Here is a 15,363-nt window from a genome sequence, read left to right on the forward strand (position 1 = left end):
CACAGCCTCACCCTGGGGTCCTGCTTTTCTCCCCATTTCAAATGGACTGTGTGTCCTCTGGCCATCCAGCCCTGCCTCCATCTCCTATTGAGCTGCACAGGAGCCGCTGGGGACATTTTTCTCCATGAAATGAGGGATCAATAAGTTGCCTCATTCCGGGCTCACTCTGTGCTGCCGTTCTCACCCTCCCTTTTACCACTTGCTTTGCCCTTGTTTTCCACTCACTGTCACCACCACCAGCATGGAAGTGATGGCAGAAATTCAGAGCCTATGCATGGAGGAGCAAAAATGTGGTTTAAAACAAGAAAAAAAAAAAACAAGCAGGTAGACTTCCAAGAAGGAGGTGGAATATATCTTTTAAAAATACATAAGTGGTTTGGAAGCCAAAGGCCCCAGGAGGTCAATGGTATTCAGACTCAAATCCCTGATGCTCATGAAAACATTGCATACGAATTCCACTCTGGGAAAATCTGCATTTTCTTCCTTTTTCTTCTTTAGCAAGTGGAGAAGTTGGTTTTCTGGTGTGCAGAGGGGAGTGGGGCTGTGCCATGCTGTCATTGAGCTGACAGACCTGCCTGGAAAATGGACATGCTACTTCCTTGGGAAATTCTTGCCTTTTGATATGTGGTTGGGGTTTTTTTTTTAAGCTTCAGCCTGAAGGAGAACCAGGATCCCACAAGGCTCTTACGACCTAAAAATTCAAAAGTAATAATAATTTGAGACCATCAATATTTTCTGTTCCTGTGGTGCTGAAGCACTAAAATGCCATGAGAAATATTTATCACTGTCTAATGGTAACACATGTAATAAATGAAACAGCATCAAATATTTTATTCAGTCAACAGTATATTTTCAACTTATATCAATACAATGCAAAATGTGTAAAAATGTCAAAACAAATTAACCGAAACAATATAAAACTAATGTGTTTATTTCCTCAAAATTAAACATTTCAACATGACTGAAATGAAAAGAGAAAATCAAACTGATTTGTTTTGACACTTTAAACGTAAAAAAGTTTGTCAGAATTGACATGTTCCCGTGCAACGTTTGGATTTCGAGAGAACTGCGTTTTCCTGTGAAAAACTGTTCTGTCAAAAATTTTTGACCAGCTCTACTTACAGTCTATCTAAACAGACAAGCATCACAGCCAAGACTCTCAAACGCTCCAGGTGGTCAGGAGATGGATTTAGCACAGAGCAGAACCGTCTCAAAGAAGGAAATAAATAAACCTCACAGCTAGAGGTGGCCTGAAACTTGGCTCCCAAACTGCTTTAATGTTGGAGATGCTCAGACCTGAGTGGTTTTGGTCTTTAATCCTGGCAAGGACTGAATTCCTTTGGTTTTCAGCAGATCTGTGTTGCAGAACTGATGGGAGAGAGTGTTGGTGATGGTGAGATTCCAGTGCAGACCCTCAATATCCTCTGGGATTTTTCAGTTCTTGGCTTTGGTTGGGATTTAGCTGGTACCAGCCCTCTGGGTTTCACTGATTATTACTGATAAGGGTGAGATGGCTTTATTTTTCACACATCCTTCTGTCTCAGTGGGATTTCCAGGCTCAGTGCTTAGGGAATAGGTGGAAATGCAGTGCTGCAGTACAGTGGCTCCAGGGTTCAGGGCTGGTGAGAACAGCTTTGGGTAGTTCTCCCACATTCATGATACACAGATTTTAAATCTTCTCATTATATAAAAGCAGTTCCAGGTTAATTCGAGCTTCTAATTTAATATTCTGTTCCAAATTAAGAGTTAATATGGTTTTTGATTATCTTTTTGCAATGAGATCCAACCCAAGGCTCATTGACTTCAATAGACCTTCCAAGAGAACCTGCAGTGGCAGAGCCTGGGCTGGTGCATTCTGAGAACAGGAGACCTACACTCAATATTTCTGTCTTCTGTTTCCAAGCTGCCCATAAAATGGTGTTTTATGGGGCTAATACATTTTCTAGCTCACATTCCTATCCTGAATTTAGGCACCTGTGCATCAGTGTGCACATAACTTCTATATGGGATGGCAGGGCTGTAGAAGGGGCTGCATCTGGGTGTTTTCAGCCTCACACGAGTGTCCTGTGAGCTAAAGGAGTCCATCCTAAACACTTAAATCAGTGATTTGTGGAACACACCCCCAAGTCTCTGCAGAGCATCCCTCAGGGAGTTGCAGGGATGTGAAGAGAGCAGTTCTCCTCACCCTGGTCCCACGTGCAGCCCTGTTCCTCTGCACAGCTCTGAGCTGGGCTGTCCTCTGGAGGTCCCACCTTGTCTCTGGAGTGTCCTGGCAGGACTGTGCACTAGGGTCTAAGACAGAGCCTGAAGGAGAATGTATGGCCAAATGCACATGGAGATTTTTATGGCCACAGCAAATTCCTCATCCATTCAGTGGGATGAGGAAAGCGGAGCTGCCTGAGGCCAGGAATTGCAGCTGCCAACTCAGAGACTCAGAGTCCCTTCTCTCTCCCCTCTTCAGCTGCCCCTGGTTCCCTTGGCTTCATCCAGCTGAGTGGTGGCTGAACCTGGTACCCAGAAGGAAGCTCCAAATTAAATGGTGCTTGTCACCCTGGCTGGCTGGGCTGTCATTATCCAAGCAACAGGAGCTGTACCAGGAGAAGCCCCTGGATTTTAATCCCTTCTGCTCCTCCAGTTAGAACAGAGGAACACAGATGACCCAGGTCAGAGGCTAAGCTCCTTGCTGAGAGACAAGAAAAATGGGAAGATAAACCATTTGCCAGGATCATTTGGTAATTCAGCTTCTTAACATACCTCTATAAGCAGTGGTAGTTTGCATTCCCCAAACCCTATGGAGTGGGGTCACTCCATGTGGCTTTTGTGGCAAAGTCTCTGCCCAGGAACGAACTTCAGAACAACAAAGTTATTGCAAGGAATGTCAGATGTGAGATAAGAGTTGACTTTCTTGGATTTAGTGTTACACTATTGCTCTTCAGGGCAGTTTGGGCATCAATTTTTGTTTCCTTCAGTCTCTCTGCTTACAGGTCCCAATGGTTGCAAGGGAATATATTAGAAAAGCAAGACTGGCACACGGGATGGAACAGGCATGAAACCCAAACCCAGGGTTTCTGGACCTGACACAGGCCTCACTGAACTGACTATTCAGATTACTCTCCTTCCTAAATTTCCAGTAGAAACTGTAGGGAATAGTATGATTTTTGTTCAGCTTATTGTGTCTGGTTTGCAGGTGTTTTCTTGTTCCAAAATGCAAGAACAGTATTAAATGAATTTGGATATTTCCTCTTATGCATAAATTACAAAATCTATTTTGGCTCAGTCAAAACACGCTGTTTAAGAAAAACACTTCATTTTGATTTTGAATGTATATTACTCAACATGTAATGAAAAACAAACCACAATCTTGAACCGATCCTTTCCAAACTGAACACTCGACACATTCTGTTCCAAAGAAAAGCTGACTTGATCAAAATGCCTTTTTTTTTTCCCTTAAATCAACAAATTTCTACAAAGTGTTTTGCCTCTGATGAATTGGCATTTTCCTGACGTGAAATGAGCAATCCAAAAAAATTCTAAGCAGCTCTGTGGCAAGTCCCAGCTAATTCTGGAATAGTAGCAGGAAGGTGCGTGGGAAGGGTACTGCAAGGAGATGTAGCACTGAGCTGAGACTTAAGAGATTTGGGCTGAATTCCTGAAGCAGTTATAAAATGAGCCGGGACAAGTCATTAATCTACCCCATGTCTCAATTCCCATTCTGCAGAATGGAAAAAGCAGCACTTCCCGATCTCCTAAAGCTACTGCAAGGATAAAAATCTATTAACACTTATGAGATTACTGGACTTTGATATGAGGTGCATAAATACAGAGGAAGACAGAAGAAAGGGCTGCATTTTTGTGTAACTTAGAATGAAATTATGGGGAAGTGGACTAGCTAGGACAATAATTTAATAATAGTAGGAATAATTTCAAGTTCAGGGCAGTGCTTAATAGAAATCACTGCTCACCACCCATCATATTTTTTTTTTAATAAGCAGCTCAGAAAAGTGCAATTTATCATTATTATTATTATCATCTATATTCATCCTATCTCCGCCACTTCACAAATGAGAGGAGTTCCTCACAAACATCTACAAAGAGAGCTCATTATCCAGCCTCCCTATTTTTAACTCTCATTTGTGACAATAGCTATCAAAATCCTGCCAACAGTCGGGCTGCTGGTGTGCTGACACCACTGCTCCACAGCCCGCTGAGCAGTATTATCTCACTGTTCCCTCGTGCTCCCCCATCTGTCCCTGGCCATCTGGTGTCCTTGCTCTCCTAATTAGATTGTGAGTTTTTTGGGGCATGGACCGCCTTGCTGGTTTCTGTTCGTGCAGCACCTACGGTGGGACCGGTCCGGGCTCGGAGCAGCAGGACTGGCTTCAACATCACAGAATCACAGGGTATCTTGTGTTGGAAAGGACACACAGGGACCATCCAGGCCAACTCCTGGCCCTGCACAGGCACCCCAGGAATCCCACCCTGTCCCTGAGAGTGTTGTCCAAACGCTCCTGGAGCTCTGGCAGCCTTGGGGCTGTGCCCACTGCCCTGGGGAGCCTGGTCAGTGCCCCATCACCCTCTGGGGGAAGAACTTCTCCTGAGATCCAACCTGACCCTGCCCTGGCACAGCTCCAGCTGTTCCCTCAGGTCCTATTGTTGGTCACCAGACAGAACAGATCAGTGCCTGTCCCTCCACCTCCCCTTGTGAGGAATCTGAACACCACAATGAGGTCTCCTCCTCTCCAGATGAACAAACCTCATTGTCTCCTCATGTGGCTTCCCCCCCAGACCCTTCACCACCTCTGCAGCCCTGTGACACTTCACCACATACCTGTGTGCACTATTGAGCACTGTGAGGAGGTTCTCCTCTCCAAACAGAGCCTTGAACCAAGAGCCTGAGGATTCTGGAATTCAGAGCCCCTTGCCCAGTAGATTTGTCACGAGGACTACTGAGGTTTAACTCCCTCTGTCCAGCACCACCTGCTCTTGTGACTCGGTGGAGGCTGCTCCCTGCCTTGCTTGGTTTCAAGCCGCCTCTCACCCTCATCATCATCACACTGGTGGTTTATAATTAGCTGAAGTGTGGGGACAAACGAGCTGAAAGCAGGTACGGAGCTGTTACCAGTGTGATTCTCACCTCGTTACAGGCAGGGAGTAATTAGAGTTTCTGCACAAAACCCGCTCCCTTTAGGCTGCTGGTTGAACTGCATTAATAAAGGAGGGTTTGTAGGGTGGTTTTGGTTCACTGAATATTCTGACAAGTTGTAAGCAAAGTGTTGACAAACCGAAGAGAAAAAAAAGTCTCTTCTCCTCGAAGTCATTTGGGGTCAAAAGTAATATTTTTATCACTGTTCTCTCTTAAGAGGATGGAGAGACAAATCAAAAGGAGAAAAAGCTTGAGTAGTTTGAAATAGAGATTTGGAAATGTTTCCCCTTGGAGCTCTCACTACCCAAACATTGACATCTCCCAATCGTTATTTTTTTCAGCATGAGCAATTTGGCAAAAGTGAAGGGAATTTGTGGACTGTGTTGGTATTCTTGGAAAGGTATTTCTCATCCTCTCTCCTTGCCTATCCTTACCTAAAAAATGTTTCAGCTGATGAATATCCCACAGGTTTAGCCACTCATGCATATTTAAAACTGAAATGGTTAAAGAATAATGCAAATTTGGACACCAATCAGTGCAGAGTTACCGAGTTTTGGGGAGGAATTCAGTCATCACTGCCTGAAACGGTGAAATCCCACTTCCATAAAGAAATAGTTTTACAACCCATTGGAATTTTACAATGTTGCATGCCACAGTCATCCAGGGACTCAGAGCCACTGCTGAATTGCAGCTCCATCCCTGACTCCAGTCAGATATCAGTGTCTGCAAGTTTGAGCTATAAAGACATCTAGGTCAGAAGTGCCCAAATTCTGTTTTCCCAGAGCTCAGGTTTATCCACAGCAGTTCCTATGACTTAACAAACCCCGACAGATTGGCTTCCCCATTCCTTTCCATCCGTGTTCCCTGTTTTCCTCTGGCTCTGACAGAAAAGGTGTCCCCAGCTTGGCTGGATTGCTGGACAGGGTTCCCAAAGGACAAGCAGAGCTGCTTCATGGGTGCTGCCTTCCAGCACTTCCATGAGCCACCTCTGAATTAGGGGCAGGACATAAATGTTATTGCTCCAGTTGCACCTGCCACAAGTTAAATCCTAAAGGTGTAGGGCAGTAGTTACCTGTCTAGCAGGAATGTGAGTGCACAGTTAACTCAAAGCAGAGATGGCTGAACAAAATCCAGAGGAGCTTATCCCTACTTAAAATTAAGGGTACACTTAAGCTGTTTGCTGAAATGAGGTCAGACATTCGTCACTTTACAGGGTCGAGCTCTAAACCAACATAAGCTGTTTCATCTCTCCCCTGACTCTTCAGCCTCTTACTAATTTATCAGCATCCTAAAGCACTGTGTGAAGTTGCTGCAGAACAGAAGTGTTTCAGATACAAATAGCAATTGTTAGCCTCCTCCCTCTGGTAAATGGCAGCAGGCAGAAGCCTCTCTCAACCTGCCAAGAACCAAATGTGGGACACAAGGAAGAATTATTGGTGCATGAAGCTTAAAGAGATAGGGGACTTATTTCTTTACTTCAAATAATATGTTCAGTAATTTCTCTTTCCCGGGTCTGCATTTCTGATGGAAATAGTTCACACCAACGAGCATGGGGGAAACAGAAGGGATGTGTGCAAGATCAATTTGAGTCTAATAGAAGGGATAAATGAAAGGTGAAGAGGTTGGGAGAAAGGTAGAAAATCCCAGGAGGTAGAGGAGTAGTGGAGTGTTCACAGCAAGCAATGGAGAGTCAGAGCATTTCATCCTGTCTGCCCATTTATAGAGGGATCTGGGGCTGCACAGCCTCCCCCAGATGAAACAAGACCTTGCAATATCATTTTGTGCAAAATCTATCATTCTGAGCTACCCCACTGTATAAAAATTACATTTTAAGTGGCTAAGTAGACACCCAGCTCTATTCTTTTCTTCTTATTTCAAGAAACAATGGGAGTAACAGCACTTGCCTGCCTTACTAGAGTGCTGAGAGCTTTAATTAATGTCTCTAATTCAATTTGAACTCCTTGGATAAAAGGCACTGCCTTGTGACAGCAAAGGTATTGCCGAAAATAGAATATAATTAACACACAGATATCAATCACGATGAAATTAAGTGTACATTCAAATACAACTTGCACTTTACAGAAAGTACTTGCCTATTTTTCCTCCAAGAATCCTGAAGACTCATAAGATAAGGAACATTTAATGCTCCAGACTGAATTTGTATTAGAAAAAGGCCACCTTAAACCACCTAATAAACTGCAAGGGGTTGTAACAGGAACCTCCATTTGCACTGAGGGATGGACGGTGCTGGAAAATGACTGGAATGTGACTCAGAATCAGCACATGGAACATTTTCTTCTCCCACTACTTATTTACCCTGAACTGTAGTCCGTGTTCTGGCTCACCCACTGATCATGTTTGTTAACAGATGTGACATTTGCATGATCATGTTTGTTGACATGAACCAGAAGGCCCCAGCTCCCTGCATTGCTCTGTGGTGCTGCTGAGTGGAAAGGGAGCTTTTTAGCTTGGATTTTTTCAACTGCTGCCTTACAAAGCTGGCTGAGATGGTTGTCATTCACTGCTCGTAGGACAGAAACACCTTGTGAGTCATGTGGGCAGCAGATTTGCATTGTTGTAGATGCTACAACCAGATTCTGGCCTCTCCAACAAGTTCATGATCCAAGCAGTCACACAAATACTGCTGTGACTCCATGTTGGTAACTGGAAAGTAAGGCCAAAAATAAGCATGCAAGGGCACTGACCAAGGTCCTAGAGGGTGTCTGGGGCAGAATTGAGTAGAACATTGGATTTCTGGATCAAAACTCAGTGTCTGACTCCCCCAAGCCTCCCCTTTAGTGCTGAGATTCTTTCTGTGCCAGACTTAGCCTTGAGTCTCTAAACCAGGGGTTATAGACGTGGAGACATCACTTCCCTGCTTCTTCCCTTTTCCCTTTTGCCAGATCCCCAGAACATATTTCACATCAGTGGAGCCCCATAAAGACACCTAACAAATTAATTTCAGATTCAAGCTCGTTAGGAGTTAGATTGAATGCACCTCACAATATTGCCTTAGACACAAAATAATCCCACTTTAGTAAGCTTTATAGCTTCCATGGGGACCAGCCCTGTGGAGTGTATTAATCTTTAATGTGAAACAACATCCCTACAGCAGCTACAGGGGGGAAAAAGATACTACTAAAAAATTAAAGTTGATGGTGTGATAGCAGTCTGGATCCAGTTGTGCTCTGCCATCGTCCATTGCCTCAGGCACCATTCCCTGCTCTCAGCACTGATCCAGCTTCCAGACTGGAGATGTGGCCACTTCTTCCAGTGGTCTCAAGGCATGTTCTCCCCCTGTTTTACTTCTTGGTTAAGTACCATCACAACCCTAATCATCCTGACTCTGACTGTGGCCTGAAGGAAAGGAAGGGAGGATGAAGATGGTATGTGTGGGGAATTAGGGAATATCTCCTTTCTTTCACAAGCCGATATTTCCCCAGTGTCTGATGTTCTCGTGTGGGAGGACACACTGGGATTTCTCTTAAACCCATTTTGTTTGGCTCTTCTCATCCTTTGGTCCTCACTTGCCCTGTGCTGGGAACTGGAAGGGGGCTGTCACTCCACCTTGGTGTGTAAGAGCTCCCTGCCTTTCTTTGCAATAGGAATTCAATAGAAAGTGAAATATTTAAAGGAAAACTGATCCAGGCTGGCTGATGAGTTTAATGAACAGACAACCAAGCCAGCTTGGACAACATGTGCAGAACACCTGATCGTTATCAGCAGTGATGGCACATCCTGCTAAGGGCAAATCTGCTGGGCTGGCAGCTGCATCCCACTGTGGTGGGACAAGAGCAGCAAGGGTGGAGAGCCAGCAGAAACTGTTGAACTGGAATTTGGAAATCCTGAGGGTGGGATGCAGCTGGGAGCTTTTTCCAGTAATCACCTCAGGCTCATGACTGCTGTGAGTGGAAGCAGAGGTGTACTGTAGCCCACTTGGAATATGCTCTGATCCCCTCAGTGTGGGGCTGGAAACTGCCCAAACCCCTGTTTTTTAAGGTAGACTTGAACCAGTCCTTTGTGTGAGGTGAGGGACTAAAGCATCAAGAACTGCCCTGTGTATGGGTGAAGTAGGAGTCAGGTGAAGGCTGATGTTAAATACACGTCTCCAGAACAGGAACAACCTCCTCAGCCAGGAGCTGCAGGTCCCATCAGGTTTAATAATAACAATTATTAAGTTATTCTGCAAATGGGAAGAAGTTTACACGTGGCCAACACAGAAACAACAAAACCCAGAAAAACTTCCCCATGTTTAATTTTTTCTCATTTCTTCCTGTAATGCAACAGCTGAGTGTCATTTTTAAGCAGACTTACACAACTCTGCCTTGTCAAGCGCTGCTGAGCTCTCTGCAGCTCCACTGACACATGCTGTGCACACGTGCAGGCTCCCACACACCCCGGCTCACACTCGGCTCTTGTGCTCCCCGGCACACCCAGGGCTTTAATCCACCTGCACAGCAGACTTGCACACTCACTGCCGTGGGCTGGAGCTTTGCTGTGCTCTTGGTGACAATTCCTGGGGCATGGGAGATGGTTCATACCAGGCAGAAACGCTGATGGCCTCTGGTCTGTGCTCTGCTGCTCACACCAGCCAGGGTGGGAATGTGTGTGGCACCTCGGTTTGGCCTCCCTCTTAGCAAAACCTTTTCTCTCTGGGAATTGCAAACTTTTGGAGTGCTTATGGTTGACTCAGAAGGGTTTCTGGAGATGTACAAATAAGCCTGACACTAAATCTCACTGTGGCAGAGCTCTGCATAGCCTTTCTCCTGCTTTAAAAAGTAGCTGCAGTCTCTCTACACTGTGTTTTACAGAAATAGGTGGGTATCACCTGACCAGGGGGAAAACTTTTGGCCAGGTTTGAGTGAGAGATGCAGCCTTGAGATCGCTCTGCCTGTCCAGGTGTGCACACTGTGTTGGCATATCCTCCACAAAACCCAGAAGAACAGGAGTGGGGCAGGAGGAAGAACCGGTTCCGAGTGTGGAGAGAGGAATTTTTCCGAGCAGTGATGAGGAGCACAACCCAGCAGGTTGTGGTTCAGGAGAAAGTGGGGGGTTACACACTGGGTGCAGGGTGTTAACAAGCCCCTCACCTGCCCCCAAGGGAACACATGGCTTTGTTCAGGGAAGGGCATCGGGCCAGCAGCCTGACTGCGGAGGCGGATGATCTAACGGCTGAAACGCTGGAAATGGGAGTCAGGAGACCAGGGCTCTCTTCCAGCTGTATCCATGGCATGCTGAGTAACCTTTGGCAAGGCACCTCACCCCTCTGCTTCCCTTCCCACTCATCATATGTCTTGTCCCTCGCCAGGGACAGGAGCTGGCTTGTGGCAGGGCTGTCCTCAGCCGCGCTGTGCCGGGGGGTGCGGCGGGACAGCCGCTCTCCCACCACGGCAGCGACAGCGTGCCCTGCTCCAGGTGGTGTGGAGCATCCCCTGAAGCTCCCTAGTAAACCTCCTACGCTGAATATGCACGTTAAATATATCACCCTGCAGAGCCTTGATCTTGGGAAGAGCCTGGAGGTCCCACTGAAATAGCAACAGACCCCATCCCTCTCCACCAGACACACATCTCCCCAAACCCAGGCAGGAAAGCAGGCTGAGGACATTTTTATCTGTCAGAGTTTGGCAGGATTTCATGGCTGTGTGTGTGTGTCTGTGTCTGTGTGTCCGTGTGTGCTCCTCGCCGGAGCCTGGGTAATTATTTTGTTTTATTTCTTTTTTTGGCAACACTTTAAAGTGAGAGCTGGGTCTTTATAGATTGCTCAGGTTGCACAGAGTATGGATTACAGATCATCAGAGAGACATGAAAGCAGAAGACACGTTTCTCTGGCACAGCATTAAAGGGACAATAAAGGGGTAATTGTAGCCTGGGGTGCAGCCACCTCCTGTGCCCGGCCTTCACTCGCCTTTGCAGCACTGCAGAGAACTTCACGAGGGAAATGATGGAGAAGCTGGGGTGAGGATGGCTCAGGTCAGGACCCGGTTATTTCAAAGGTGATATATGCTCAGGAGGTTAAAGGCACCACTTAGGCACATGAACAAAAAACTGCCAAATACTCTAAGTTGTAACACAGGCAAACTGAAGGCTTTTAAAACTAGATTTTTCCTGTCTATTTGCACCCTGAGAGACGGTTGTCAAAGGATCAAAGCAATTCCCATTTTTAAACTCTCTCTTTCTCTCCCTCCTCCCTCTCCTCCCCTCCATTTCTCTCTCTCTCTCTCTCTCTCTTTCCTTCCTCCCATTCCCTCTCTATTTCAACAGGACTCCACAGAATGGAGCAAGAATGAGAGGAAAAAGGCAGACAGAAAAGCATGAACTGGAGGCTTGTTGAGTTCCTCTACCTCCTGTTTATATGGGACCATATACTCGTACAGCCCTCCCACCAGGACCCAGCTGCTACCAACCAACATGTCTCCAAGGAGTTTGATTGGCTTATTTCAGACAGGGGGCCTTTCCACCACTCACGGAGCTACTTATCCTTTGTGGAAAGACATCGTCAAGGATTTACAACCAGATATAAAATATACAGGTATGTCGGTTCCCCGCCCGTGGCTCGGAGACCTTGTTTGGTGGTGGGAACTCAGCCAGTTCCCGTGGGCTCCGGGCTCCCAGTCCATGGGAGATGGATCATTGTCCCTGTTCCACCTGGAAACACTCCCTTGGTTCTCTGTGGTCCTCAGCTGGCAGAGCAAATTGCTTCAAAGGCTGGGCTGTGGGGCTCTGATAGTGAGATGAAAGCGCTGCAGTGCCATGGCAATGTGCACAGCGTAGACGGAGATAAAAAGGGACTAAGGGTGTGGGTGTTCTTCATTTGCGGTGACAGACAGTTCACAGGCAGGTTCACAAGCAGGTTTTTCAAATCAGCGAAGCTCTGGACAGCCCAAACTCATACATGTGGCTGCCAATAGCTTCAGGTTCACGTGGGCATAAAGATGTCACAGCACACATCAGTGTGACAGCTCTCACTCTGCCCTGCATGAGCCTTACCTGTCTGCTGCCTACCAGAGACCTTTGCAGATTTTCTCTCCAAATGTGTTGGACTTGCTCACAGAACTGTGATCTTGGTTTAAAAAACTGCAGAGAGTTAAAAAACTACAGAAAATAGGCAGAATTTGGATTTTCCTTTGCCTTCTAGGTTTTGAAGCCTTTGTTGCTGCTTGTTTCAAGCTCTTCTTGCCAGCTGTGCTATCCAGAAACACACTTTTTTCCCTTCATTTTAACATGAAAAGCCGGGGTGCTCACATGAACCTCCCATTAGAGCAGCAAGTGCTTTGGAGTGAAGGGGAATAAGCCAGCAAGTGTCAGGAGATTTGTGCTAAAACCCAAAGAGACTGCAAAACTCTCAGAGACATGTGTGCATTTACATAATTATATAGTCCTGTTGTGCTTCAGAAAGACACTTGCAAACACAACCATGCAAACCAGTAGGCAGGGAAGCTCCAGTGAATAGCCTGTTGGCACATGGAGACACAGGATGGCTGGGGATGGGGGAGCAGGGATCCACATGTGTGCAGGCAGTGTCCTCCCACGGGCAGGGAGCCAAAAGCCCTTGCAGAGTAATAGAGACATGCAAGGCATCATCTCTGTGTGGGGAAGAAAAATGAGTTGCTCCTGTGCCGTGGCCTCCAGGGAGTGCAGCACCCCCTCCCCTCGCACCAGCAAGGGGGGATTAACACAGGGTTGAAAATATTGTCCTGGCTTGTCCTCATTCAAAACAGCTCAGGGGGAAGACAGCCCCAAAAACTAGAAATTCTGCTGCCACACTTCCACTAGTGAGGTTCTAACAGTGAGGTCTTTGCTTGCACAGAACAGCAGAGAAAACTCACCTTTTTTTGCAAAGCCTTTCTGCCTGGCTGTGGCTCTCCCCAGCTCACCCCTTGCCCTGCCTGACAACAGACACTCTGACCAAAGCCACGGATCCCTGCCCTGCTCAGTGCCCCTGGCAGCAGCTCTGCCCTTTGCTAAAGAGCTGTGCAGCCCGGGCTGCCAGCACAGCACTCTGCAGGGCTGGGCTGGGAGGGGAGCCCACGCGATGGATGTGTTCAGACACATCCACGGACTGTCACTGCGGGTCAGGCCACAGATCCATCAAGCCTGGGATCCTGTCTCTAAGAATCATGGAGAAACGGGTCAGGAAGGACCTTGAGAGGTCATTTACTCCGTGCCTCTTCCCCAGGGCAGACTCAGACATACCTGTGTCACGTCTGACAGAGGGTCGTGTGTGACCTGGAAGGTTTCCTGTGATGGGGAATTCACACCCTGAGCAGGCAGCCTGTGCCACAGCTCTGCCACCTCCACTCTTAGAAAGGAGCTAAAAATTGTTTGCATGTGAAGCCTGTGATTTCTAGTTTTAACTGTCAGGGGCTGAGGAACGAATTCCCTTTTGATTTGTAGGAGACTGCTAAGAATTTGAAGCCTTATCTCAGTTCAGGATAAACTTTGTACATGGGAAGTGGTAAGGGATCTGTCTTTCTCTGTTTCTGCTGGATATTGCTGAAGCACTTAGGAAAGACCTTTTCCTATGTATCATGGGGAGAACACAACATCCTCCTTCCACCATGAGAGAAAACAGGCAGCAGCATTCTGTGTGCACAGGAGGAGTCTGAGAAGGGTCTCACAGATGGTGACAATGCTGGAGAAGTCAGTGCCCACGAAAGAAACTGGAGACAAGACAAAGTCCAGTGGAAATCATCAGGGAAAGAGCTTAGAGAGGCAGGGGGAAGACTGCAAGGGCACCTCATGGCCAAATACCACGCACTGAGCTGAAGGGAGTGGGGAACTCCAGCCATGTGTGTCCTGGTTGGAGCTGCTGGGAGATGAGCACTTTGGAAAAACACCCTCTGGGACTAATTTGCTCCCAGTGTGGTCACCTGAGGAGGAGGGAAAAGCCTTATGTGCTTCAGCAGAGCACATGGAACCATCAGGTAGGAGTCTGGCTGGATGTTGGAGGGCTGGTTGTTTTTAATATTTGTCCCTGTTGGCAGAACTGGTCGCTTAAAAACTGAGCCCATGCATTTTTGAAGGAGTATCAGTCTTGCTGTGGGGAATTAGTGGAGCCACAGTCAGTCCTGGCAGCTGAGAGCTGGACTGTGCACACCCCCCAGAACATATCGTTTTACTGAAACCCACAGGGGTAAAATCTCATTTTGTGAGCTCCTTAAATTGACTCTGAGAATCTGTAAAGCTGTTGGGATTTTGTCAACTGTTTAATTCTAACGCAGAAGCCTCTTTCCTACCAAATGATGTCTCTCAATTGCTCTTTGCACTAGACTAGCCCAAGGGAGGCACATATTCTACATTAAGGATATCACTCCTTTCCTTAGGAAAGCAGCTGATGTGGAGCAGGGGAATTTTCTGTGCAATCTTCTCTTCCAGTGTTCCTTTCCCCCCATATGTTTTTTGGTCAGCTGGTTTGTTCTGTGTCCCTCAGTCAAACAGTTCCTTGGGGCACTTGTGGTTTTGTTGAGGGAGGTTTCACCTGACCACTGCTCTTCTCCTAAGGCCCATAGCAGACCCCAGTGACCAAGGATTTGGAGAGGATGTGAAGTCAGGCCAGAGGGCCTCCCCCATCCCCAACTGAAACCCTGTCAGCTGTTTAGTGGTGATTTCCCCAGTGTCCCTCTGTGCAGGAACATGGACACAGAGCATCAGGACTGTGCCCTTGACACTGGAAACCCTGAGACAAAGCCACTGTCGGGGCTCAGAGCAGCATAAGGCAAACCAAACCATGCAACACTCCTCCTCTCACCGTTGCTGAAGTCCAGGAGTGTGTCAGCAGCAAGCACAGAGCCTGTTGCAGTTATCAGGGCTGTTTTATATGCTGCTTAAGCAGAATTGCTGTAGAACCTCATAGCTGCTGATATCTTTCATAGGATGCCTGGATTCAGATCTCCCATCCTAGCATGGAAAATAGTTCCCTGCTGCAATCTCCAAAGGCTTGTTCCCTCCTCTGTGTTTCATTTCAGCAGACTTTAGGTCTCTTTCTTGCAAAACTTGGACCACTGATTTTCCTGGTCCCCTCAGTCAAGGTTTGCACCTTGCTGTGGTGCAAGGATGTGGTATTAGGAGGAAGGCAGGCAAAGGGGGAGATGTTTTCTATTAAATCATGAACAGTAGGAGTAGATACAATTGCATTAAGGAAGCACATTAATCAGCATCGATTCATACTAATAAGGGTGGTTTAGGGGGGCCTCTGGCAGGGAAATGCTGCTTTGATCATT

At 46.9% G+C, this 15,363-nt stretch overlaps 1 protein-coding gene across 1 annotated transcript in view; it reads left to right on the top strand.

Annotated features, from left to right (window-relative positions):
- The window catches only part of BRINP1 (BMP/retinoic acid inducible neural specific 1), an 88,992-nt gene that overhangs the window by 16,937 nt on the left and 56,692 nt on the right, over positions 1 to 15,363 (top strand). The window contains exon 2 of the mRNA XM_051807951.1: positions 11,405 to 11,672. Coding sequence (XP_051663911.1) covers positions 11,455 to 11,672 — 218 coding nt within the window. The 5' untranslated portion in view covers positions 11,405 to 11,454. The remainder of the gene's footprint in view (positions 1 to 11,404; positions 11,673 to 15,363) is intronic.

Source organism: Manacus candei, unplaced genomic scaffold, assembly GCF_025592945.1.
Source record: "Manacus candei isolate 608988 ecotype Guabito, Panama unplaced genomic scaffold, ASM2559294v1 h1tg000071l, whole genome shotgun sequence".
NCBI classification, from domain to species: domain Eukaryota; kingdom Metazoa; phylum Chordata; class Aves; order Passeriformes; family Pipridae; genus Manacus; species Manacus candei.